The 26,380-nt window shown below is 43.2% G+C and overlaps 1 protein-coding gene across 1 annotated transcript in view; it reads left to right on the top strand.

Annotated features, from left to right (window-relative positions):
- ACBD6 (acyl-CoA binding domain containing 6) overlaps window positions 1-26,380 on the top strand; it is an 83,222-nt gene that overhangs the window by 31,245 nt on the left and 25,597 nt on the right. The window contains exons 5-6 of the mRNA XM_027658563.1: window positions 4,607-4,712; window positions 11,205-11,294. Of these exons, the coding sequence (XP_027514364.1) occupies window positions 4,607-4,712; window positions 11,205-11,294 (196 nt within the window). The remainder of the gene's footprint in view (window positions 1-4,606; window positions 4,713-11,204; window positions 11,295-26,380) is intronic.

Below are 26,380 nucleotides of genomic sequence, written 5' to 3'. Positions count from 1 at the left end.
GGGACGGCCTGCCGGCTCAAAATAAACTTGAGTTATGGATTTATTCAGCTTGTAAAACCTCAGCTGGCATAAATAATTGAGAAAGCAAAGGTTTGTCTGTGGTGCGTACCTCAGGGACCCGCTCCTGCCTTCCTCCCTCCCACCACCCTTTCTTATGAAAATGATCCCAGTTGCACTGATAGATAATAACAACACCAAGCAATTAAAAGCTATGGGTGGCTGGAGAGAGGAGAAAAGGTTCAGTTAATGAGCTTTTCCTCTTCCTGTGCCCAGGAGAGCCTCAGAAGTGACGAGGCGATTAAAGCGAAGAGATAATTATAGATTATGTGAAAATGGGTCCCTTGGGGGCCGAGGGCCTTGACATAAACAGTGAGTGTTGCGTGTGTCTCTGGGCTCCCCGCACGCGTCCTGCCCCGCTCCGCCGCGCTCCTCTTCTCTCAGCAGTGTTGTGCCAACCAGACGGGCAAAGCCACCTGTTAGCGGCACCCGGGGCCGCTCCGTGACGAGTCCACTGGGACACGGCTTGGACCAGCCCTGGGAAAAGGGGTGAGGACGCCCCAAGTAGAACCTGATCTCAGCCCTCTGCCCTGAGCTTTGCGCTGGAGGTAACCTGCGAGGGGGGAGGAAGGGCACGGGGCAAACCTGGAGGATGTTCTCTGCGCGAGGGTAAAATGTCTGCATGTCAAGTCTCTTCTGTGCCCTTTTTAGTGGCAGCCTCGGTGGCAAGGAGGTTTATAACACTCCAGGTAAGAAGGAGGTGAAGCCTGATCAACCAGCACCAGATCTTTTCCATGAGCTGTTTAAAAACTGTTGGCTCAATACGTGTGTTTTGGATAGCTTGTGGAGAAGGCTTGCGAAGCCTTCCAAACTTGGGGGAAAGATGGGCTTGGTGTAAGTTCTTCCACATCCTTTTATTCAAGGATGGAAAAAGCTGCCCGTGTGTTACTTGCAGGCAACAGGTACGCTTCAACTCATTGTTAGATCAGAATTAGCATCTCTTACTGGGGATGGGGGAGAGCAGGAGAAAACAGCTTTGGGGGCTGAACATGTGTCAGCAAGGGAGAAGAGAAACCCTCTGACCCTCCTCAGGAAATAGATGTAAACACAGTCACTGCCTTTACTGAGTATCAAGTGATCACTGACTTGAAGGCTCCTTCCTGGCTCAACAATCTGACACGGAAAGAAAATTGCATCCAAGTCTTCCTTTTAGCTACAAGTTTTAAATAACTGTGCACATCTCCATTAGGTTGAGTTTCGTGGTCTTTCCCATCCATTCAGATATGCTGAATACTCTGTTTTTTACATGAATTGAGATTTTTCTGAAAATACTGATGGAAATGCTATGGGTTGTTTCCCTCATAGCATTATCTGAGCAATGTTTTTGCACTGTCACTTACTTCTGTATTTCTGACGTGCTTCTGTCTGGTTTTATACTGTTTTAACCAGTTTCTGGGCCTTCCTGTCAACTCTTACCAGTTTTATGAGGAGTGCAAATTCCTGCTGGGAACAGGTCTGATAAAAACATTACATCCTTTTTGTTTTCTTGTAGCTACTACAGTGGAGGGATTATTAAGTATGAATACATACACACATGTGAAATAAAGGGAGGGAAAAAACTGAGTTGCCAAGTTTTCAAGCTGTGTTTCTTATTTGTCCTGTATGGTTTTAAATGCAAAGTTAGCAAATAACAGTAACTTGTCTTTATTCCATTCACACCATTCAAGGGGAATGTTTTTGCTAGTACTGATCCCTCCAAAAATCTGGTTTTAACTCCTCTGAGCCCTTTTCTCAGTGTCCCCTCATGGTTTTGGCCTGTGTCTAGATTGCATAGTTTTAATTGTCTGGAGTCTAGCTTCATGTGACTGTTTTATTTGTAGGTAAAATGTCTTTGTTGTGACTGTGTGGACTTCCCTCAAATGTATTCAGGAAAGGGCTTGTTTCTCTTTGTTAATATTTATAGAAAAGTTGGATATGATATATGTTTAATTTTTTGAAAGAGGGCATCAGGAGCAGGGCAGTGGTTTAAAGCTTGAGAAATAAATGTGGAGCAGAAGGACGAAATTTCCCGAAACCTTATCTTCAGGTGGGGAAATTGGTATTCTGGATTAATTCCATTGTGGAGACTTCTGAAAGAAAAGTGGTTTTTTGGAAGGGGGATATATAGAGCATTTGCAGAGTTGGTTATTCCAGAAAGCTAAATCATATCCAAATAGCTGTGTCAGGTCATTTTCCCCTTGCAGACAATAATATCCTTGGAAAAAGACTGTAAAAGTCCTGTCTGGAGGCTGTGGTGGAAAGATGGGCTGGGTTTGGTACATCAGGGTTGCAGTGCCCTCTCTGCTGGCACAGGCCCTGCACACACTCCCCCTGGAGCACAGTCAGGTGCTTTATTGCTGCCAGATACTTGCTGGTGCCTCTGGTGCTGCCATGTGAGGTCTGTCAGGGATGGAGGGATGGAGGGTACAGCCCGAGCTCATGATTGTGACATGGAAAATCACCCAGGAATAACTGAGGACTGTCGTGGACTTCTCTAGCAAGGAGACACTGGGGTTTGCTTTGGTGTAATGGAAAAAAGAGTGATCTGCTATAAATGAGAGGTGTGTGGCTGTGCAGTGGGGAGCCAAGTTACTGCACAGCGTTGTCTGAAAAGCAACTTCTCCCAAAAGGCTGCTGTCAGCAGCCAAGGGTGTGTTGGAGAGGATGGACTAACAAGGTGGGACTGGAGGGACTTCCCAGCATATCAAATCAGCCCTTATTAGTAGGGGCAGGCATGTCTCATGACCTCCATCATGAGTCTGTCAAGCTCCATCTCGAGCAGTACAAGCTTTTGCCTTTTCTAATCCCACCATGAGGTTCTTTTTTCCCCCGGAATTCAAGGTAATTGCATCTAAAGCATGCAGTGACCTGTTTCCCAGGAGCTTGTGTGTAGTGAGTGGGTAAGACCTCTACCAACAAATGAGTCCATGACAGACTGGTTAAGAAACTGGGAGACTTCTGTAGTGTCCCTAGGCCTGAACACAGAGTGTGAAATCTTGTGTGGCTCCCAGCTCTTCACTAGAAAGGTGCAACTCAGTTGTCTGCAAGGAAAAATAAGGGTGATGTGCTGGAGACCAGTGCTACTAAGAGAGCAAGGTGAGAGGGAGGTCAGAGGAAGTGACTTCTTTGGAGAAAGTAGTGATCTGCTGCTGGAGAGAGTGTCAGCACTTTTTCCCACTTTTTTCTGGCACCAAGGAAGGAAGGTCTGAGGAATTAGATGCATAACAATCAAAGACAAAGTCAAAGGCATGTCATGGAGCTCTGCCTGCCCTGATGGGAGCAGGGGACGTGGTCTTGGTGGCATTGGTATTTTCTTTTTTTGGGGATTGCAGGTGAAAGAGCAGCCCTTTTGTTTGTAATCCATTGCTCAGAAATACAAATATTATTTAGATTTTACTTTCCCTTCTCCTGACATTATTCAGCCTGTGAGGTTCAAGAGCAGTGCAGATGAATAGGAGGAGTGTTGCCTTTTAGCACCAGTTCATCAGTTTTCAGACTGCACTGTTGGATTTCTCCTGCCCAAAAGGCCCACAACAGAATGACCTCCTGACTGGGTCTGACCAGCTCCAGCAACCTCCCATTTTTACAAGTAGCTGAGGCTGTCAGTCTGAGTTCTGCTGAACATCCAGATGGTCTTAAGTTAAGGTGATTGAAAACTGGGGATGTCGTGAGGCAGCGACTCTGTGTTTAACTCTCGTGAAGCTGCCAAGTCCCTTAGCAACACTGATGGGTTCATTTGAACCACAGTTTTCATTTGGAAACCAGAAAGAGAGGGGAGTGTGTGGGCTTTTGGCTTATTTTGGTAAAACCTGTGGCCTCTTTTCTTTATTCCCTGTTAGCAACACAGTGGGATCAGTGTATTTAAACCTAAAGGTATTATTCTTTTAAGAATCTGGGAAAGGTCTTAACTTCATTGGAGGTTCTGTTTGTTTTGGCTGGTGAGGAGGGAAGCTTTAGTGTGTCTGAAGCCAGGGTATTGCTTTTATCTCTAGAAGAAGCTATAGGTGTGACTCAGGCTCTCGTGACACCACAATTGGATCTTCCTGCCTGCAAGCAGTCCTAAGTGAGCACCTGCTGGTGTTACGTCCAGGATCCAATGTGTAATCAGCCAGATTGCTTTGCATGTGTCCTGCTTGCTCTGCTGTTTTGTCCAGGCCACTGTCCGAGATGGATGGGCATCAGGCAGGGCTTTTGTGGGACACAGAGTGGCTGGGACCCAGAGGAAGAGCAGCTTTAGCCCTTTCTCTTCTGTGGGATTGCAGTGATTTATACCAGAACTCAAACATGGATTTTTCTGGCTAACTTCATACATTTCTTGTGCCATTTCACAGGAGTAAGCTGACTTTTGTCTGGACATAATACTGCTAAAAACCTTTGTTTTTCTAGGAAGCAGGATCTTCTGTCTCCTAACTTGGGAGAAAAAAACCACATTATTTTGCATGTGCAGTACTAGGTGCCTGTTTCAGTCCAGTGACAGCATTGAAATGTCATTGAAATGAACATGTGATGTGTATGTGGCCTTTGTGTTGTGCAGTAACACGGTGCTTCTTTGCTTTTGTTTCCTGAATAGGGAAGAGGACAAGAACATTTTTGATTACTGCAGAGAAAACAACATTGACTATGTAACCAAAGCCATTCAATCAAAAAAAGTGGATGTGAACGTCACAGATGAGGAGGTATGGAGAAAAAGGAACCATTAATCTTTTAACTGTGTTGTGTATTAATTCAGTGCTACTTCTTTTTAAAATTCCCTAGTTGGGTTTGTTATAACAAGGTACTGTAACAGTTGGACAAACACTTGGTCATTCAGACAGGGATAATCTATTGGAAAACAGCTTTCCACTGGATTTCTAGTAGTGTGTGGATGTAGTAACTGTGATGCTTTAGCATATCAGACACTTATTTTCTATGTTATTTTCAGCAGCCACTTGCAGAATAAGATCTCCTGAATACTTCCCTTTCCCCACTTTGTATACTAAATATGATCAGAGTTAGGAAGTGAGGGAAATGTGGGGGTTTTTTTTGGCTGATGACCTCTGTTCAGACTTGAAGTAGGATTTCTGTCATGCCACCAGCTTTTCATCATTCCCAGGTGGAGGGCAAATGAGTGACACTGGCTTTCCAGCTTCACAAAAATAATGACATCATCAGGTCTTTCTCTCCTCATCAAACTCAAAACACCATTTCTCCACAGGGAGATACTACAGGTGTTGCCAGAAACTCCCAAGAAAAAGCTTGTCTAAAACTGTGGATTGGCTTGATCTTTTTCTTGGTAAGAGCAACTGTCCCAGTGTGGACAGTTTCATGTTAATCCTACAGGAACTGTGGCTGTACCAGGTTTGTCACCTTGGTTTCTGTGCTTGCACACTGCCACCTATCCCTGCTCCTGGTCCAGCCTGTGCACAGCTCTTTTTGCCCACTGCCTTCCAGCACGTTGTGTTGTGGTGAACAGATGAAGTGCTTAGACATTCATAGACTGAGACGCCACAAATTCAGTTGGGTTCTCCTGTAGCTCTAAGCAGATTTCTGCCCTCTGAGCCATGACAGCCCCGGCTGGGGCTCTGAATGCTGATGGCAGGGTCTTTTATTATTAATCAGGAATTCATGTGAATTAATTTTCAGAGGAGAGGAGGGAGGGTGTTCACGATCAGGGCTGGAATTTCACATCATAAATTCAATGAACTGAAACTGTCATGTGCCACACAGTCACTGCTACAGCACCGGTCCTGAGCTCCATCCCTCCTCCTGCTGATCACAGGCTACAGAGGGGAATGTCCAGGGCAGTCCCACAGAATACAACTGCAGTCCTTTCATTAAAAAAGAGCTCATTTTTGGGATCAAACGCTTGCAATAAGTGTATAATAATGTCATGTTAACATTGCTTTGTTCCCACTGGCAAGGTGCTCTTTTGTGGTGAGCAGCGTTCAGAAGCTGGTACCTTCCTTGCTGTTCAAGCAACAAATGGGCTTGTTTTCAGCCAAAGAAAGTTTGATTTTTAAAAAACAAAATATTTTGTGAAAGATAGCTGAAATATCTAAACTGTGTAAAATATATTAAGCCAGATCTGAAAACTGCCAGGTGACACATCCTTCTTGGGAATTATCCATGAGTCCTGATGTAAGAGAAGTCCTATTTCTAATGGATAATCCTGTTGCTAATGGATATTAGCACATGACTATTGCAGAGTAGGGAATTGCTTCAGCAAAGGCAGGAGCCAAAAGCACCTGCCTACTGGTGAAGGGCTCGTGGGATGTGACACTAGTGCAGAATTCCTCTATATATGAAATTCTCACAGCTTCAACAATTTTGGTTTACCCCAGCAAATGTGCAAATAGAGAAGTGAAAACCCTTTTTTTTTTGGCAAGTACTGACTTCTTTAGGCTAACCCTAACTGGTCCAAAAAAACCAAAAAATAGCATACCAGAAACAAAAATGTGAAAAAAATACTTATTTCCTGATATGTTAAGGAGCTGAAACCATTACTAGTGTGGTTTGGTATCCAAACATGTTCTTCCCAGTCTGGAGGGTAACTTATTTTCTAATATCATGCAGGTTGTTTGAAGTTTTAGAACCCCTTTTAGACTAGAGATATGCCAGACCGATCCTTTCATAGAGTGAAGTGTGTGCAAGCATAATCTTGTCATTTTTATTAACTATTTTAGTGTAACTGTGTAAATACATCCTGCTGTATCTAAAAGCTGCCTCACCTGGCCTCTGAACATAACTCACGGTGTCAGTCCTTTGATTTAAATACCTATAAATTTAAAATGGCACAGGGATACATACGAAGAGTTAACTTGTAATGAAACAAAATCTACTGAAGCACCAAATAGGCTCGTGCTAAGCTGCAAAGACACTCGGCTCATCCTTGCCTTGAACAATAAAGACCTGGCTGAGGTTGTAGGGTGTTTAGATTTTGTTTTTATGTGATATGTTAGTACTGCATCCACTAGTACCCCCCCCATTTTATGCAAACTTGAAATAAGTCAGCGAAAGGAGAGAAGAAATCAAGAATTAAAATGTAAAGTGGGGGATGAGCCAACTGACTCGAAGCAAAAGGATTTCAGAAAGGGGTTTAGAGAGATGCACTTGGAAACTTCCAAAGCATCAGTGGTCTTCTCCACATAAGACATAAAGCTCTTCATGTACAGCGTTCAGACCAGCATGCCTGCTAACAGTTCAGATATAATAAACTTCAATTTGGAATTAAACAAAGAATCTAATGACAGTAATCATGTACGAGCTTCCATTTACTGTGTCTAAATTGCCCAGAGTTCAACAGAATAGCTTGCACTCACTTATAAGTAGCACAGACTAAAGCAACCTGTTTCCCTTGCATATGTCAGCAGGACTAATGGCATAAGAAATGTCCTGTGGCTGTGAAGTCGCCCCAGGCACATCCTGGGAGTGTGGCTCACTTGCTGCCTTTGCGAGAACAGTGTTTCTTCAACTTCTAACAAACCAGGAGCTGCTCAAAGGCAGAGATGAATTGCTCGTGTAATTTGTGCCGAGGACTGTGGAGGTTGTAGCTAGATAACTTTTTTTTAATTGTTGGATAAATCCCAGTAAACAAACATATTACCTGTGTGCAGTGTTTTAAGTCGTTGCCAAAACTTTAATGAGAGGCATCTGACAAGTTGCTCACTTAGTCCCCAGTCCCCGTGCTTTTGAGACAGCAAGTGCCAAATTGGTGCCAGCTTGCCAAGGAAAGGACAGGGGAAAAAATGAATTTGAAGGAGGATCACATACTTCTGGATTTACAGGCTTGCTCCCATTAGAAAAACTTCACCAGACGTTTCAGAGCTCTGAAAGGGATTCACTTCCAAATCAAGTTTACCTGTATAATTGCAACAACAGCCCTTCCATTCACTGTTTCTGCTGTCACAGAGGGATGCAGTCATTCTCTCTAGATAGATATCTATCTCTTCTTAATTACTGCTAATAAAACACCACAAGTTAGAGTGCCTCACTGCTATACAGCCATTACCGCTGCAAACATCGTGCCTAGAAGTATAGCTTAATATTGTAGCACATCCATTCGGTTTGGCTTTGTTCTCCCCTTTCTGTGCTCCAGCTAATTGATGTGAAAATCATTCCCATCCATTTGTCTGCCGAGACTCGGTATATCAGAGACAAATCCCTGTCCTGTGCTTTGTTTGTGAACACCCTGTGACTTGGAGCTGAGCAGAATTGATGTGCTGTTGGCTTGAGAAGCTGCTGCAGAAGCTGGCCAAGCTGGCAGCGGTTAGCCAGGCAAAGCACGGAAGATTTAAGAGGCAGGGTTAGTGCAGTGGGGCTATTTTTATGCTTTTTTTTTTATTAAATACTTCAAAGGCTGGGGAAAATGCATCCTCTCAAGTAACTTCTGCAACAACTGTCGTGTTTGAATTGCAAGGAGGGAGTACCTTGGTGTTTGATTGCGTCTAGTCAAGACCTCACTGCTGCAGTTCTTCCCTACGTGAAATTATTCATGTTGCTCTGAATCTCTCACTGCTTAATGAAACAGCCATGTGGGAATTGTTTTGGGAAAGCTCAATCTGTGGCTCTTAAGATTTCTGCCATGTTATTTAAACACACAAGCACATGTTATGTGCTGATCCAAAGCAGCAGCTGTGTGGACTAAATAATTTTGCAGCATTCAGAGGTGATATCCATGCTATACAAAAGGCTGGACTGTAAATTCAGTTTAAGTTTCTTATCCCTAAGGCTTATTTTAAGGAAGATATGAGAAACAAATAGACTTTGTGGCTGTATAGCTGCCTAAGTACATTAGCTAGAACTGTTGATTGTTGTTAATTTGCCTGATGCTATGCAAACAGTAGTGAATATTATCTAGTTTTCATAGAATCATTAAGGTTGAAGAAGACCTCTAAGATCATAGAGTCCAACTGTTTTAAATACAGATGCTTTTTGTCACGCAGTAAGTAGGTTGAGATTCTTCTGCAGGTGTCTTTACTCCCACATCTCATGGTGTGCTCTTGCACAGGAGGTCTCCAAAGTCCCTTACACCCTTTGTCGAGGGCGTGGCTGCGAGGATGCAGACATTTCTTGGGTAGAACATGTCAGCTATTTAATAGTGCACAATTACAATGCAGAGCCATTTAAGGCACTAATTAGAAAATACTGTATCCATTTAGAATTGCAGAGAAAATATATAGGTAAGCAGAGTGTAATTACCCAAAGTGGAATTGGCCCAAGGCTTGAAATCCATACTCCTGCAAATAGCACAAGGAGATTTTTAATGACTGTAGATGGTCAGGCTTCAGGTTTTTGCCTTGTTCAGAAGGCAGCATGTGCAGCAGAACCAGCCTTCCAGTGTCATGGGCAAGACCAGCTGCACGGTGCTGTGGTACCCCTGAGCTGTCAGAATTAACTGTTGGTTTTCCTTTATTGGTCTCAGCCAAGTTCAGCACCAGTAAAATGAGATTCTGCTTGTCCAGAGACAAAAGCAAACCAACTTATTATAGCCACTAATCTGTAATGTTAATTTTGATTAAAAATATAGAAATGCCTTTATTATATCATGTAATTGCACAGTAATTACACTTGTGTAATTACACTTGTGTAATTACTGTATGTATAATTATGGTATTATTCCTCTACACATATATAAAGAAACTGAAATCATCTGTTGAAGTATTTATTGCTATTATACATATTGCACATAGTGCTTCTTTCTTTCGACATAAACATCTGTGGCACAAAAAAAGTTGGTATTTGTCCAACTAAAATCCTAACTCTTAAGTAATTACCAGTCCAGAGATGAGTTAAGGATGCTAAACATGAATTAAGGATCTTTCCATGTTTACCCCTTGTTTTAAATTGTACTCTTTCCCCCTTGTAGACTTCAATAGTGGCATTGAGTGCAAGAACATTAATCATTAAATGGCCCATGGATGTCATCAGTGCTTCCATAGAAAGTCACTGTCAGAAAATTCATTGTAATTCAAGGTTAATTAGTGTAACATTAAAATTATGTGTTACAAAAATTAATTACTTACTGGGTCAAAACGTGTGCATTTCCTGACTCAAAATCATGTTCTACCTCTGCTGCCCTGCCCAAGAACATCCAGCAGAAGCAGCGTGAGCTTTGATCACAGGTATCTTCTGCCCCTCCTGCTTTCTGGCACCGTGGTCAGGAAATTTGGCTCACAGTCCCCATTAGCAGATAAATGAGTCGCTCACCTTGTTCCTCACTGCTCTGTCAAGAGATTTATAATCAGGCATGGGCTAATTTAACTGATTTCATCTGTGAGGGTCTGTGACTGTTTTCTGTGGCCTACTGGAAAACACAGGTCAGTCTGATGGTGTCACAACTTATGAGGTGTGATTCCTGGTTATCTGCGGGGTGATTTCCAAGTTTTCCCCTGCAAACCAGGAGAACCTAATAGGAACAGTAAGTATAATTTACCGTGTGTGCGTAGTAAACAAAGAAGAAAATCTATCTCAGACTACTTTGATCTCCCTTTCTCAGGGATCCTAAGCTTCTTCCCATATCTTTAGCAGGCAGGGTGATCTGTACTTCCATTGTATCCCTTCCCATGGTGGCAGACAACTGTAGAAAACGGATGGGAAGAAAACTGCAAAGGTCTGGGAGGGGGCAGAGGCACGGATGCAGCAGCCCATGTTGCAGAGCTGAGAGGGGACAGTTGTGGGTGATGCCTGCCCAGACGCCCAGTTTTAATCTTCTCTTGCAGCAAAGACAGGACCTGTGGGTTAAGTGCTTTGGACCTGCCAGAGGAATGAGCTTTTGGGAACTTGGCATCCAGGTGACTTAGGCAGCATTGAAAATCCTATCCTTATTGTGTAAGTCGTTGCTCCCAGAAAAGTCAGAGGTGCCAAAATCCCAAATCTGTACAGGAAAAAAAATCATGTCATGGCTCCTGTGTTTCATGCTTTCCTGTTTTTCCTCTCTAAGTTTTTTGCTGGCTTGTGGGCTTAGTGCTAAATTAATGAAAAATTGAACTGTGTGTCACTTTTCACTTTTCAAGCATTATTTTTAAGTTCAAATCACAAGGAATAATAAGCTGCATACTAACATTATTTTTTTACTTTGTCTTTTAACTCTGTGTTAATTTGGTTATCGGTGCTCAATACTTATTAGCAAGACTGATTCTTTGTGGGTTTTTTTTGCCTGGCTTTGTTAATTTTTCCCCTGGATGTTGCAGGGCCGGGCTCTGCTCCACTGGGCATGTGACAGAGGACACAAGGAGCTGGTTTCAGCACTGTTACAGCACTCTGCTGATGTCAACATCCAGGTAAGAAAGGAATACAAAGTTGAATTTGATTGATGTGTTACAGAGCCTCCTGACCAAATGTTTCACATGAAGCTGAATTCTTCCAATATACTCCATAGCAAGTTTTCTCAGGGTACTTATCACAGAAAAGCTGCTCAGCTCTGGTGAGACCCCAGTTGGAGCCAGTCCAGGGGAGGCCACCAAGATGATCACAGGGATGGAGCACCTCTGCTATGAGGAAAGGCTGAGAGAGTTGGGATTGCTCAGCCTGGAGTAGAGAAGGCTTTGGAGTGACCTAATTGGAGCCTCCCAGTACCTGAAGGGAGCCTGCAAGGAAGGTGGAGAGGGACTATTTACAAGAGCCTGGAGTGACAGGACAAGGGGGAATGACTTCACACTGACAGAGAGTAGGGTTAGATTAGATATCAGGAAAAAATTCCTCCCTGTGAGGGTGGTGAGACCCTGGCCCAGGTTGCCCAGAGAAGCTGTGGCTGCCGCATCCCTGGAAGTGTTCAAGGCCAAGTTGGACAGGGCTTGGAGCAACCTGGGCTAATGGAAGGTGTTCCTGCTCATGGCAGGGGTGTTGGAACAAGATGATCTTTAATGTCCTTTCCAACCCAAACTATTCTATGATTCTATTATAAGAACATCCAAAAAGGTAGCCTTGGAAAAATACAGAATTTTTAGCCACCACAGTTTTCCCCCACACATGTGAGCTTAACTAGCAGCAGTTTTAGGGTACCTGAATAGCCCAGGTTTTGTCCTACACTGGTTCAGCAACTGCTTTGCAAGTGGTTCCTTCCAGCCAACCAGCTTGGGTCTGTCTGTACCAGTGAGTCAGTGCTCCCAGTTTTGTCAACTTGGTGCAATTAAGAGCTGAGTTGTGTAGATTTGATTGTGTTCAGAAATAATTATCTAATGTATTTCTGTGAAATTATGATTGACTGCTCTTTACCTGCGTGGCTCTTATTGGCTCTGCTCTCCTACCCACAAATAGCAGTGTTGGTACTTAGACACACATGAAATTGTTGTAAAAAAAGGTCTGTTTTGCCCTTTCCTGGGCAGAATTGGTGCTGGTGGGATGGTATGAGGAAGGACAGCTCTGTGGCACCTGGTGACAAACATATGTTCATGCTTAGATCTCCGGGGTTTCGGTTTTAATGGATTTTACAGGAGTTTTTCCTTACACAGAAGGGGGCAGTGAAGCCAGTACGAAGGGGTGCTTTGCATACCCTGTCCATCACCCTTCAGTCAGATCTCGTGAGTGATGTGTTGGATACATACAGGAACAGCTTTGCACTGAAACTGCAGAGAAGTTGGATCAACCTGTTCCGTCACCCTGGCATCCTGGAGATGGTTTTGGGCTCTGTCTGAAACATCTCTTCTCTTTGACACCTGTCTCATTCCTTTGGAGGTAAAGTCTGACTCTTAGAAGAAAAGACAGAAGGGAGAATCATCATAATTTTTTTCCCCGAGCATTCATTTTTCTCTTAAATTCTTCTCTTTTTTCTCTTTGATGCATTGCACATGTTCTAACCAGATTATTTTTGGCCAGTAACAAAAGGTTAATAATAGCCATAAAAAGAAAATCAATCTTTGATATTTTTTTCCCCCATCGAGGTAATAAAGGAGAATTTTTATAAAGGTCTCTGTTTGCAAGTGGGTGTGTTCCCAGAGAAAGCAGACACGTTTTTATTCTCAGCCATATATAAATTGCAATAACATTTCAAGACTTTGTGACTTAATGTTTATTTCTTTTTTTTATTATTATTTTTATTTTAACCTTTACCCTGTAAGAATTCACATCCAAAGCAAGAGCAGGAGGAATTTTAAGATCAACCAGAAGAAAAAGGGAGAGGGAGAAACTCTGGCTTCCTAACAGGCCATAAACACTGCAGTACCTGCTATTACACATTACCAAATCAGTTAATGTGTAGGCTGTAAAGAACAGTGGGTTAAGTGTGAGGGAATCTCTGGTGACTCGAATCTATTATTTCAGAGCAATGCGCTCTCAGCAGAGGTTCCCTTCACACCTCTGTCCAAGCAACGTCCACAATTCCCATCCACCCCTCCAGGTCTTTGGGTGTTCTTCTGTCTTGTTCAGTTTTGCAGCAGCACCTGTGTGCAGGCAGCATAGGAGATCAAGAATAAATTAGGGATTAGGAGGGTTATGAGCAGGTAGTGAAGGAGAGAAATGTTATAGACCAATTTTTTTTTTAATTGCCTGTGTTTTAGTATGCTTCTAAAAAGTTAGTCAAACAGCGTGACAGATTTATGCTCTCTTCCATTACCTTTTTAATAAATGTTCTTCCATCTTGGCTCTCTTGGAGTGTGCTAAAGGATTTAGCTGCCCTAAGCAAACAATGACAGTAGTGCTCTGATAGGTGACCTGGAGCAAGTCAGACCAGTTCACTGTGCCTGTAGATTTGCCTTAATACCTTTTTGCTGCCTTATTTTAGTTACCTTTGTGTTATCTATTGTCAAAGTACTACAGTCTCTGGATCAAGAGGGTCTGCAAGTGTCAACTTATTACTCTTTACTGATAAACAGACAGGTTGGGAGCAGGAGGAGAGGTCTCCTCATTCCTGCTCATTCCTGTAGTGTGCTCAAAACCACTTTAATTCTGGAAATAACCCCACGGCCCAAGACTGCAGTGGTCCAGCCCCTGTGCTTTTTGTTTTTCAGCAGTGCTGCTGCAGTTTCCAAAGGGGGGTTCACTAATGTCACTGAAAAGCTGCAACCATTGAATTCTCTGGTTGTTCATAATTAGCTCTAATAGCACGTTTGAAAAGAGGTGGTAAAGCGATTGCCATGGGCGAGGGGATACAGAAAGGCAACAGGCTGCTCTGCTTTGTTGAAAAGGGGCATTTGTGTAATTGAATTACCTAAATCTTCAGAGCCAGAGGCCGTGTCAAAGTGGGTGGTGGGATGGTATTTTGGAGCCGAGTCTGAGAACAACCTTCTTCCACTGGAAGTGTTTGCCTTAAATGGAATATGTTCATAACGTAACAGTTATGAAGGAGCTCAGCAACGTGATTATAATTTTCATTTCTAGCTTTAAAACACACGAAGACGCAAGTTTTCCTTGCAGAGGATGAGCAAAATTGGAACATCTTTTTCCCCTAAAGAGAGAGTTTTTCCTTGCAGTGTTTTCTCTGGCCTTGGGAAGGAGATTTTCTGGGATCAAGGGAGGCAGTGAATGCGAGCTGTGCAGAGCTGCACCCCAAGCAGCTGTACCATGGCATCCTCAGCATTCCCTGTGCCTGGAGCAGCAAGCTGGCCTGGTCAGAGTCTTTATTTTATAGCATCATGGAATGGTTTGGGTTGCAAGAGACCTTAAAGATCATCTGTTTGTCCTCAGTTTTCTCTGGTGCTGCAGTGCCAGTGCAGAGGAGACAGCAGAAGTCTCCTGGGTGTGAGGTGCTGCTCAACCACCTTCAGAGAAGCTCCTTTAGTGTGTTTGGGGGGACGTTTAGGCACAGTGTGCTGCTTCACTGCTCTTAGGTGGAAGCGTCCTCTTGGGGCAGGGTCTGGACACCTCTTCCTGCAACAGCAAGGCAGGTAAAGGGGCTCAAAAAGGAGAGTTCTGTGCCCTGGTGCCAAGGCCCCACGTGATTGCTCATCCTACTCAGGGTATAGGGGGTGTGTGTGTGTGTATATATATGTATATATCTACTGCAGGTATACAAATTGCTAGCACAAATCTAAGAAAGATGAAGAACATCACGATACAATAATTGTCCAATGAGAGAGAGAAGGACAAATAGCATCTCCCACTTGTAATGTCAAAACAGTAGACCACAGACTCTCCTCCTGGACTTACTGTGGCTGCACTTTGTTCCATTTGTGGGCACTCCTTACTCCAAAATAGTAATGCATGTGTTCAAGGCGTGCCTTTGGGAATGCACAGGAAACTCTCCTGGAGTGGTTGCCACAGCTTAGCTTACTCTGATTAAGCTTTTCAAGCCTATCTGGCCATGCAAGCAAGTCTTAAAAACTGTTAATTGTCAGTGGAACTGTACCACTTGACACACAGGATAATTAAGGGCTGTGTACATATCTATGTGCTAGAGCAGCTGAGTCAAAATTGTATCTAAATATTTTATGATTTTTAAACTGCATCATTGTGCAGTTATCAGTGTTATGGTAATAATTTTCTAGGCTTTCAGTTTTTTTCTGAAAGGAAGAAAAAGGCTATAACTGATGTTGAGTTTTTATTTGCTGACTTTTCACTTTCCTCATAAAGGTGCAAAGCACTGCACTGAGACTTTAAACCTCTTGCCAGCAAGTTCCCAGTGGTCATCCATGGACCCTCAGAGGTTTGAGAGGGAAACTTGAGACCAAAGCTGAAAATCATCAGGTTAGGAAATCTCTTGCTAGTGTATGTGGGTTTTATTTTTTATTCATACATATACAGCAGTAATTTTGGTGAAAAGCATCTAGTGTCTGTGCTGTCTGCAGAGAGCATTGGTGGATTTTTGGTGACAGTGTTGGATTTTTGTCTTTTACCAGTTCATGCAAAACTACCCAGTCATATTTATTCACTGAAGTGATGCTTGTCAACATGATATTTTGAGTTAGATGGATTTTTTTTCCTCTTTTTGTTGTTGTTGTTGCTGTTGTTGTTTTCTAAAAGACAAAAAAAAAAGCAGAAGGAGCGTGGTTGTCTCCCCAGGTGGTTTTTTTTCCCATTTCCCTGCCACACACGTCTAGGAAGACAGCAACTTCCCTCTTCTGTTTGCAGCTAAGACACTGTTGAGTCAGAGGGCTCCTGGAGACAGGAACATGTAGCAGCCATCCCTTGTAATACCTTCACTCACGTCCTCGTTGGGGATAAAAAAAAAGAAAAACCTTTTCAAATGAAGACAATACAAACATAATAAGTGGCAGGGAAGGTTCATCTCCCTCATGACTCAATCCCTCTCAAACAACATTATTATTGACTGGCCTATTGGTTGCCAAAAAGGAAAATCAATTGTACCAGAAGTAGTTGCTGGGCCACAGATCACGGTACTAACCCGGCGGAGACAGGTTGATTTTTATCAACTATCCAAAGACTAATTTCCACCATTAGCTAGAAGTGAAGTAGAAATTATGGATATGTCGAAGATTGCTAAGATTGGTGTGTTCTGTTGGTTTTGTTTTATTTGTATGTTTTTACTGTTTTCCTGCCTGACTCTTAAAGGGATTGCATCTGAATAGGATGAAAAGGAGCAAGGAATAGTCAGGCTTGCCTGCCTGTTTTTTGTTCTTTTCAGCCTTGTTCATTTGGATTTCACAGTAAAAATGCAAACTGCTTCAGTCTTTGCACTGGGAGTTGGGTTTTGGAGGCGTTGCATAGACATTTAAAAATGATGCTGCTCTCAGTAAATGTGTGTCCCTTCCCTGCCTCCTGCACTGAATATGCATCTATCCCTCATGCTTCTGTGTGTCTGTAGGGAGAGGAGGAATTTGATGTGGGCATCTCCACTGTTCTGACTGAGGACCAAAGGCTGTATCTACACATCTTTGCCCCTCCCCAGTGACGTGGGGGTGTGTCCATGCAGCCCACCACCCTTGCTGCGAGCTGGTGGGTGCAAACACCTTGGGGGTAGGATGCCAGCTGCCAAAGGTCTCTGCTGTTAGGACCATTCTCTGAGTCTCAACCTGACTGAGATTAAATAGGAAAATGTCTGAGCCTTTTACCCTTGCATTTAGTGTCCCTAGTATCAGTTTCCCCCTAAACATACTAAAAGCCTGGCTCAGAAAGCCAGGAGGGATTCAGTCCTGTGTCTGATATTGCTGCAGAGGGTTTGGCTCTCAGCAAGCAAAGGATGTCGCAGGTGCTGCTGAACTGACCACTGTGTGCTAGGGAGGTACTGTGGCAAATGGATGAAAACACTAAGCAAAGATGAAAAGCAAAGCAATAAGAGCAGATTTATTAACCACAGTAGTGTCCTTCTTCCCTTAACTGTCCCTTGTCCTGATCCCTGTCTCCATGTTTCCGTGTCAACTTTGTCAAGCAGATCTCCAAAGACTCTGCAGGCTGTACCCCTTCAGTCTTGACACTGTTGCCAATGGGTGTGAAAGCCATTAGCCAAAAGAAAGGAGAGATCTGCTTAGTGACAGAGGGTAGCATTCTACATTAAAGCATTGACATGGTGCCAGTCACACAGTTATTACAAGTGGCACAGCTCCATGTCTCTCCTGCGGGTCTCTCTGTGGAATGTAGATTGGCAGCAGGTTGAATGTTAAATGGTCACCACTCAGCAGATGCTGATTTTACCTACTGGGAGAAAAGTCCCTTTCAGCAGAAACATTTGGAAAATATTTTCAGCTCTAAATATATTCCGGGAAAGGCAAAGATTTATCCCTGGTTTGCTCCTCAGCTTCTGAAGACACCTTAAGCCTCATCAACACAAACTGTAGGTTGTACAGATGTTCCCTTCAGCTTGTGCAGGCTGGGCTTTTTTGCATTGTTTCTTCCAGTCTTCCAGCTTGATGTGTCCAGTCTTTGTTTCTTCTGCTCCCTGAAGACATATGAATCACTGCTTCGTGGCTGGTGCAGCAGAGCAGTTGGCACCCTTGCTCAGGCAGCACACGTTCAGTGTTGCCTGCAAAGCAGGCTTGCCAGCCAGGAATGCTGCTGCAGGCTCCCGTGCTGTGCAAAACCAGGGCTGGAAAAGTGAAATCCAAGAGCTGGTCCTGAAAAACTTAGCAGTGGTCTTTGCTGCTTTACCCTCAAAATCCAAAGCTACTTTCAAGGTAATGAAAATGCAGAGTTTAAAGCCAAGACTGAGGACAGCAGCATGTTTTAGTGGCTTACTGTGGGACTGTGTGGCTTGTGGGCATCACCTTGTACCGAGGGCTGTGCTGTGCAGAGGGAGGCACGACCCATGGCCAGTGCTGGTGCAGGAATGCAGTCTGGCAGAAGGCACATAGTTTTAGCTCAGAGAGCATGAACCACCCTCTGCATCAGGGAGCCTTGTGCCTGATTCCATTCCTGAGCAGCACAGCTCTTCTGTGGTACAATCTCTGCTAATGCTCACAGTAGACAGAAGCCAGCAGCAGCAGTGAGCTTTGGGGTCAGTGCAGGTGGCACCATGGTGCTCTTGTGTGTTCTGCTTCAGAGGAGAAACTCCCTGTTGTCTTCATATGTCCTTGCAGAGGCAGAAAAGAGCCTTACCTTGAATGCCTCCCTGCAAGGGCAGGGGATGATCCCAATGCCCCTTGGTCTCAGGGTCATCTTTGAAATAAGCACGTGTTAAAACACCTGTAATTCCTGAAGTCATTGTTGGAAATGCTTTAATCCCTCATTAAGGTGTTTGGTTAACTGCGCAAACAGGATACCACTGGCAGCCAAGCTAGTTCTTCAAGTGAGCACATCACCATAGGAATGGTCTCTAATCACCCTAGGAATGGTCTCTAATCACCCCAGGAATGGTCTCTAGCCTTGCTTCATTTCCTATGGCCTTGATGTCACCTCTCCCTGCCAGAGGAACCACCTCTGCCAATCAGCTCCTTTTCACTCTGGAGAGATGGTTCCTAGAACATCATCTTTTTAGTTCAGCCCCTTGGAAAAGCTTTCCCTGTTTTGAAGAGGTTAAATTCTGCTGCTCACCTTCTCCCTGAGGACGTTTCAATTTGAGAAAGCTTGGCTTTCCTTTCCAAGTGGAATTTTGTATTCATCTGTTGTCAGCAGTTGTCTCTTCCGGTTTCCTCTAAAAAAAACTAAACAAACCCCCCTACACAACAAAAACCTACAAAAACCCAGTTCCAGTTGCATCACTGGGGCATCTGGAATTTGCAGTCTTTGGTGCAAAGTACTTTTTTTTTAGTTTTCCTAAGATTTTTCTAATGATTTAGATGTTGGGGCAGTAACTCTTTATGCTTACTTTCGTTAGATTTTGAGTAAGATTTTTAATGGTTGTTGCTGTCTCTTGGTTCCATGGATCGTAAGTGACAGAATGGCATTGAAAATGGAAAGCTGATTTAGGATGCTTCTGTCTCTCAGCTTGTACATGTTAATTCAGCATCCATGAGAACAGTGTCAGTACACAAGACTTCCTAGCTTGGCATCGTGTCTCCAGTGGCAGGGAAGAGTGAATGCTTAGGAGAACAGAGTAAGGTAAGGATACAGTGACAATTTCATATATTTTCCCAGAGTCTGTGGCTTGGAGGCTTCCTGAACCATTGGTATTATCTTTCCGCTCCTGGATTTTATTTTGATACATTTCTCTCATCCTTCTTTGGATTCCCAACCTTTTATGCCAGTGGGAGTTGTGTAGTTTAACTGTGCATTTGCTTTGCACTTGCCACAATCTTTCCACATGAGAACCCATCGTTCTTGTGTAATGAGAAATAGTAATTGTTCCCCCAGTTACCTTTTCTGTCTTGCTTTTGACTTTATGGGTCTCCTTCATTCCCCTTGATCACTTCTTTTTCAGACTGAGGAGTTTCATCTCTTTAATCCTACCCCATTTGGAAGATGCTCAGTAACTTTGCTCCTTGTCAATTCTTTGAGTCATTCCCCGTTCTTCCTTATTTCCATTCAGATGAAGGGAGCAGCACTTCTCCCAGTGCCCAAGCTGTAAGTGCAATATGAGCTTTAATGAAGCAATATAATGATGTTTTCTTATTTCCTCTTCTTTTTCCCCCCCCAAATGTCTCCTTGTTGTTTTACCTTTTATTAACTACCACTGAGTACTGTGCTGGTGTTAAAGAGCTGTCTGTAGTAACTCATGATCTGTTTCCACAGAGGGAATAGCTAGTTCAGAGCCCATCGCTCTGGATTTAGACTGAAGATTGTTTTTTCATGTGTGCATTACTTGGTGTTTATCAGCACTGAATTTCACCTGCAGGTTTTTCACCCTGTCACCCTGAGATCCTTTTGCAGCATCTTACAGCCAGGTTCTGGTTTAACACACTTGGATGCTTCACACTCAGCCTGCTTCCCCTGTTCATTTGTGTGGTTGAACAACCCAAGCCCTTACAACAGGTCTCTCAAAGGCTCCAGTGATCACCAATAATTGTGCAAGCTGGTGGTTTATTCCTGTTCAATCTCTACTTTTGTGATCAGTTCTCAAGAAGTGCAAAGACCTTCCCTCTTGGTCTATGACAGCATCATTTAATAGCCTTTGGTGAGATGGAGTGTCCAAAGGCTTTTGGAGTTCCATGTGGACAGGCATCCCCATAGCAGAAGTCTTGGTGCTGCTTGCCTGCATCAGGAAGCAAAGGCTGGTACCATCCTCCCTCTGCCTGTCACAGAAAAACTACTCAGTTGCTCCCTTCTGCAACAAAACAAGTAAATTCTATCCTTGAGTAACCTTCTAGTTTATCTAACAGACCAATAAACTGTCCCAACTTAGAGTTCTAAGTTGAAATGGGTCTTCCACCCTCTTTCGACAAGGCTCAGCTTTGCTGGAATAAAGATTTCTTACAAAACAGAGGCCTGAACTTACACAAAGGTGCATTGAAGTTGTCTGTGGTGTTTGTTCTCAGGTTAGGAGTTGACTGTCTGCAAGCTGGGTACCACTGTTGGAGGCACTGGTAAACTTGCATCATCCAAATCCGTTTCTGCTGTTCCAGCCAATTAAACATTAAAATGAGCATGACAAATAAGTGTTCCTTTATGGGTCAGTAGCTCTGTAGTATGGCTGTGACATGGCTGGCCGAGACAATCCATTTCATACAGGCCTGGGCAACCCTACATCTTTCTTTGGGTATGTAATTGCTTTTGTAGGGAAAGAGAAGCAATAAGGATAATGTAGCCATCAGGCCCTGACTCACTAGTTCGGAAACTTCCCCTTGCCAATCAAATTCCTTTGGTATTCAACCCGTCTTAGCCTCGTTCCAAAGGCATTATTGTGATGTCAGAAAATGTCCTGATGGATATATGCATTTTCTCCAGTGTTAGATGTTACCTTCTGGAAGACACTTGGTTTTGTCCACCAGCCAATAAACTATCTGTACAGAGAGCCCTCAGTGCACTCTTTATGGCAACAGACAGGCTTGTCTTGTCCCTCTCCCTCCCTCCCCCCTCCCCTATTAAATATATTTTTTTTCTCAGCACTATTAGATTATTAAATGCTTAATGACTATTGCATTCCTGCTAACTATACTTTTGATGAGCTGCAGTAATAAAACTTTGTAACAGCAAAGCATGTGTCTGGTTCCTTTATAGGAAGGGCACATTTGGGGAGCTGAAGTAATGGGGGATAAAACTCAATTAATGAATAGAAATAAAAAGAAGTAAATGAGGTAATCAAACTCAGAGAAATTAGTATTGGCAGGCCCTGAATGATGCTCTTGGATGAACAATCTTTCAAAATCCTTCCTTGTATGCTGCTGCTGTCTCTTTATTTATTATTAAAATAACATGATCCATGAGGCTCTCGGGGTGACTCCCAGCCTAGCTAATTCTAATTAATCCAGTCAGGGAGAGCAGCAGGGTAAGTGGAGCAGTCTATCGGATTGAAATTCATAACTTAATTGAGGTCAAAGTCCCGGGTTGGGAGAACAAAAGTCTTTCGCTGGGACCAGGCAGATCAATAGCAATAAATATCTGGCTTGGATGCAAGTAGCTTATAGTGACGGATTATCTGACACTGGCCAGAGGTCTTGGTCTTGTTCAGGGCAAAGTCCTATGGCATCTACAGTGTAGGGTGACTTTTGCCAGTGTTCCCTCCAAAACCCTGAAGAACCCTTAAAGAGTTCATAGGAGGCACAGGAGAGGGATACCCATAAAGAAGTCCATGTGAGTCAAGCTGAAATTTGGATTTGGTTTCTCAAGGTGTGGGTGTCTCATCACTAGCACAAGGGCAAGTGTCACATTAGTGCTGATGGAGGCTGGAAGAAGTTGCTCAGGCTTACAGGAACTTGGAGCTAAATCACATCTTGTCCAGAGAAAGACCTTTAGGACCGGGGGAAGCTGAGCAGTGGATTGATGGGCTTTATGCCAAGTCTGTATTTATAGTGTGTTTACATAAGAGGAGAGAGGAAGGTTGGAAGAGGGAAGTGTAAATAATCATTAAGGTAGGTTTGTAGTGTGAGAGAAACCAGCAGAGGCAGATGCAGTGTTGCCTGTTCCTCAGAAAAGCAGCCACTGGCTCTGCTCTGACCTCCAAAATGTTGTGTTCAAAGGGATTTGCATGTGCTAATGATGGCTGGTTTCCCAAGCACTGCATGGCTTTGGGTGTTGACTGCAACACTGATCCTTTAACTCCTAAGCCAGGGAAGAAGCGTGAGGTGCTGGCCTGGGATCTGTGGCCTTGCACTGTGCACACAGCCTTTGCTGGGAGTGGGCACTGAAATATTCATCAGTACCAGCAACTGAAGAAGCTTCTCTGAACTTTTAAATAAGCAGGTACTTCAGCTGGAGTTCAGTATTAAAATGCAATCTTCACCCAGCCTGTTATTAATGCAATGTTTATGCAGATTTGACTGTTCAGCTCATATCCTCTTTGCAGAGGACAAATACTGCTGTGGTCAGCATTCGATACATCCCTGATGGATGTTGTTCTGCCAATGCACTTCAACACAGCTTGGAAGAGAGATGGAAACCGCAGCTTGGACACAGCCAGTGACTTAGTTTGACATACCTGCTCCTCCCATTAACAGTGCATAAGTCTAAAGCATCTGTTCCTGTCCGGCTTGCCAAAATTGTTCAAAAGATCTCTTTAGCTCCACAATTCAGATTAGAGGTGTAGGACAAACGCCTTGGCTGGTCAGGTGTCAGGTTTTAACATCTAGGTTTCTGTTGCATTGTTGGTGCACTCCTGCTTCACTCCTGCCCAGCCCAGACAAGAGCAAAACAGTTCCTGAGGCTGTTAAACAGCACAAACAAAACTGCATAGGCAGCTGTCATCAGGGGAAGAGTGGGGTTGAGTGATTTATTTTGTTACATATAAAAACTAGCAGAAAAATCCAAGTGCTGAACAATTCACCACTTAACACTGAGATGTTTGTGAGCAACACATGTCCTGAATGTACAGAACTTTGAGATGGGTATTTTCCTTTAGCTTGAGTTACAGCTCTGCTAAGAATTAGGAGAAAAATAAATTAAAATAAGAATGTTACCATTTTTTCCTCTTCACAGAGCCACACCTGTGTTGCAGACCTGCTGTTTGAAATTTTCAGAACCAGCAACTGGTACCTTTAAAGTGCTTTGGCTAAACTTCAGACTCCTCCCACCTGGGAGTGGTAGTGTAGCCATAAAATTAAGTGGTAGCTTAGTTTTATTTATTAGTGAGAGAATTTGCTTTTTTTTTTTTTTTCAGCTGAGAGGAGTAACAGAATCTGTCCATTCAAAGCTGGGTTACCACAGTTATATATGTTATTAAAAAACATAGCAGTAGATACCCAGATCTGTAGAGTCCCTGTGGATTCAGTGAGGAAATTCTCCTTATAGCTCTTTTCAGAATCAAGTTCAGGTTTCTGTCTGTCCAGTTTTGCTACAGGATCCTGGTGTGACCTTGAACAAGTCACTTGATTTCTTTCTGCCGTGGTTTCCCATTTGGGAAATGGTGGGGCAAATAATCGTTTTTTATCTCATGGATATAACGAGATTATAAAAATATGGTACTTTTAAGAACCTCAGAAAACTGATGAAATGAAATTAAACAGATCTTGCAGTCCAGATAAAATGAGATGAAACAAGCATGAAACTATTAGTGAAAGAAATGTTTCTTTATCTTCTACAAATAAAAATGCAAAGTGATTAAGTGGGTCTTTTCTAGCTATTAGCAATAGCAGCTCTAGCCAGCTGACTTCTGCCACCCTTGTAAATTAATTTGCAGGGTACAGTCCTGAATTTAGTATGCTCACAATAAATACCCCTAAAAATGTTGTCACCTTCTCTGATGCACGATATTACTGCCACCATAGTACTGCAATTACTTGCCCTGCAGATAAAAAGTGGCTGCTCTAAAGGAGATGCTCTAACATGATGGTTTGCAAATTTCTTTTAATTGATTTTTTTCCCCCCTGTGATATTTCCTTACTTTACTGTACATCCAGCAGCATTTTTGTGAGGCGAGGAAAGGAATGCGAATAGCATTAAAGGTTATTCTTATCCAGGACTGGTCTGGAGGTCTTGACATGTGTTTGGCCTCAGCCAGTGGCCATGTTACATCTGTGCAGAACATTTCAATTTACTTTTTCTCTTTTTGTTTGTTTTTTTTTTTTTACTCAGTTTTAATCACGTTCAGACTGCACAGATGAAATCTGAGTCAGAAGCTGGGTCTGCCAAAGCTGCCTGGTTCCCTCCTCTGTGATGCCCTATTCCTGCTGCTATTGTCAGGACATTTTCAAGCAGTGCTCACAGATTACATGTTAATTTGGCTTCTGAAGAGGTATGAAATTGAGCATTACACTTTGAATTCCAGTGGTCAGACTCTGAAGAGATTTGTAAAGTTACGGCTCAGCAATTGCAAATGATCAATTTTTCACAGCCTAATGACCAACTGCTTGTTTTTGGAACGGTGGGAAGTGATCACATACCCCCTTACCTCCAGTGCTAATTGCAGAGTAAAAGAGGTTAATTTAAACCATGAAGGCTGTTTCGATCTGGATGTTTCACAGCAGCAGGAAAACTCAGAGCTGTGGTGACTTTAAATCATTCATTTCACTTCTCAGGTGGAAAAGTTAAGTGTGGACGTGGTCGGTTTGCACTCTTCAGCTGATACAAAACAACTTGCTAAGCCCAGTCACTTGGGATAAACCACGTGTAAAGATCATAAATGTGTACTGAGTTGAAGATGGAAGATTATATAAATTAGTCATATAGACCTGGTTTAAATCATTGGGTTTGTTGGGGTTTTTTTGCTTGTCAGCTCAAGGGTTCCTCTTGTGCCTGTGTAAATTGTAAGTCCAGGCATCAAGCAAAAACAAAGACCATCCCTGTCCCAAAGAGAGCATCTTGGCATCAGATGCAGTACAACAGGTAGTGCAAATGGAAAAGCTGAGTGAATGGAAGTAAGAGAATAAAAAAGAGATCAGCAGAAAAATGGTATTCTTGGCTCCTGGCTTCCCCAGGTGATGCCAGACAGCGATGACACGGAGGGTCATGGCAGAAGGAGTCTTACTGAGGATTTAAAGGATGATAAGGTGTCATTACTGAGGACTTCTGACGAAGGATAAACATGTGAATTCCCCACTCAAGTCAATGGGACTTTTATGGGCATTTATCTTAGGGCTGAGTGTGTCCCTTGCTGTGATCAGTTAAAAAGAACTCTACAAGTGCTGCATTTTATCAAGTCCATTGGGAGAAAAAAGTCAGTTATGGGGAAGAGATTGGAGAGTTTTCATAGAGAAAAAAAGAAAATTGCTTCATTTGCATAGGAATGTACACAGTTGTACCCCATGCAGAAAATGTTTCCTCTAGGGATAGGGTGGTTTAAAAACACAGTCATCCAGCTGCAGAATTGGTTCTGGTTCAAGCAAACACTGGCACAGCATTTTTGGGTGGATGATGCTTTCAAACCTTGTGCCCAGCTACTGAAAACACCTGGCACGCTGCTGGTCTCCAGGATTTCATCTTCCACTTAAAGGAGTGGAACTCCATTGGAGTTTGCTCTTTCTGAACAGAGAATATCTGAGCAATATTCCCTAACTGGAGAAATGTTCCTCTAGATTTGCCAGCCACAACCCATCTTGTGGCTGCTTGTTGGCTTCTATGGTGGCATCCTGCATCGTCAAATAGCATATAAACATCCAGCTTGGTGCTTTTCTGTCCTCATTTGGTTTTTGAGACACTTGGTTTGTAGCTGGTGCTAAATTCCAGTGGGTCAGCTGTGTGTCCTGGGAATCTGAAGATGGAGCAAGCCACAGGTGGTCCAAGAGATCAGAAATATAAGATTATGCCAGGGGTATCTGGTGTGCTTTTAGCAACACTCCTAATTTCCCAAATACAAGCAGATTAGTGGTTCCTTTATCATGCTGGCTTTCAGTGTGTTAGGCAGGAAAGGTTGCTGCAGCTCTGGAGAAGGAACAAGGTAGGAAAAAAAGGAGGGTTTTGTCATCTTTTGTTGGCTAAATAAATTCTCTTGAAGATGTGAGTTCTAGTTATTGTTGCTGCCACCAACTTTACGTCCTGCTCTAAGCCTAGGAAGTTATATTTAAGATGCAAT

Source organism: Corapipo altera, unplaced genomic scaffold (genome assembly GCF_003945725.1).
Source record: "Corapipo altera isolate COAL_440 unplaced genomic scaffold, ASM394572v1 79, whole genome shotgun sequence".
Classification (NCBI taxonomy): domain Eukaryota; kingdom Metazoa; phylum Chordata; class Aves; order Passeriformes; family Pipridae; genus Corapipo; species Corapipo altera.
Note: the sequence above shows the minus strand (reverse complement) of the source record. Positions and strands in the feature narration are given on the sequence as shown.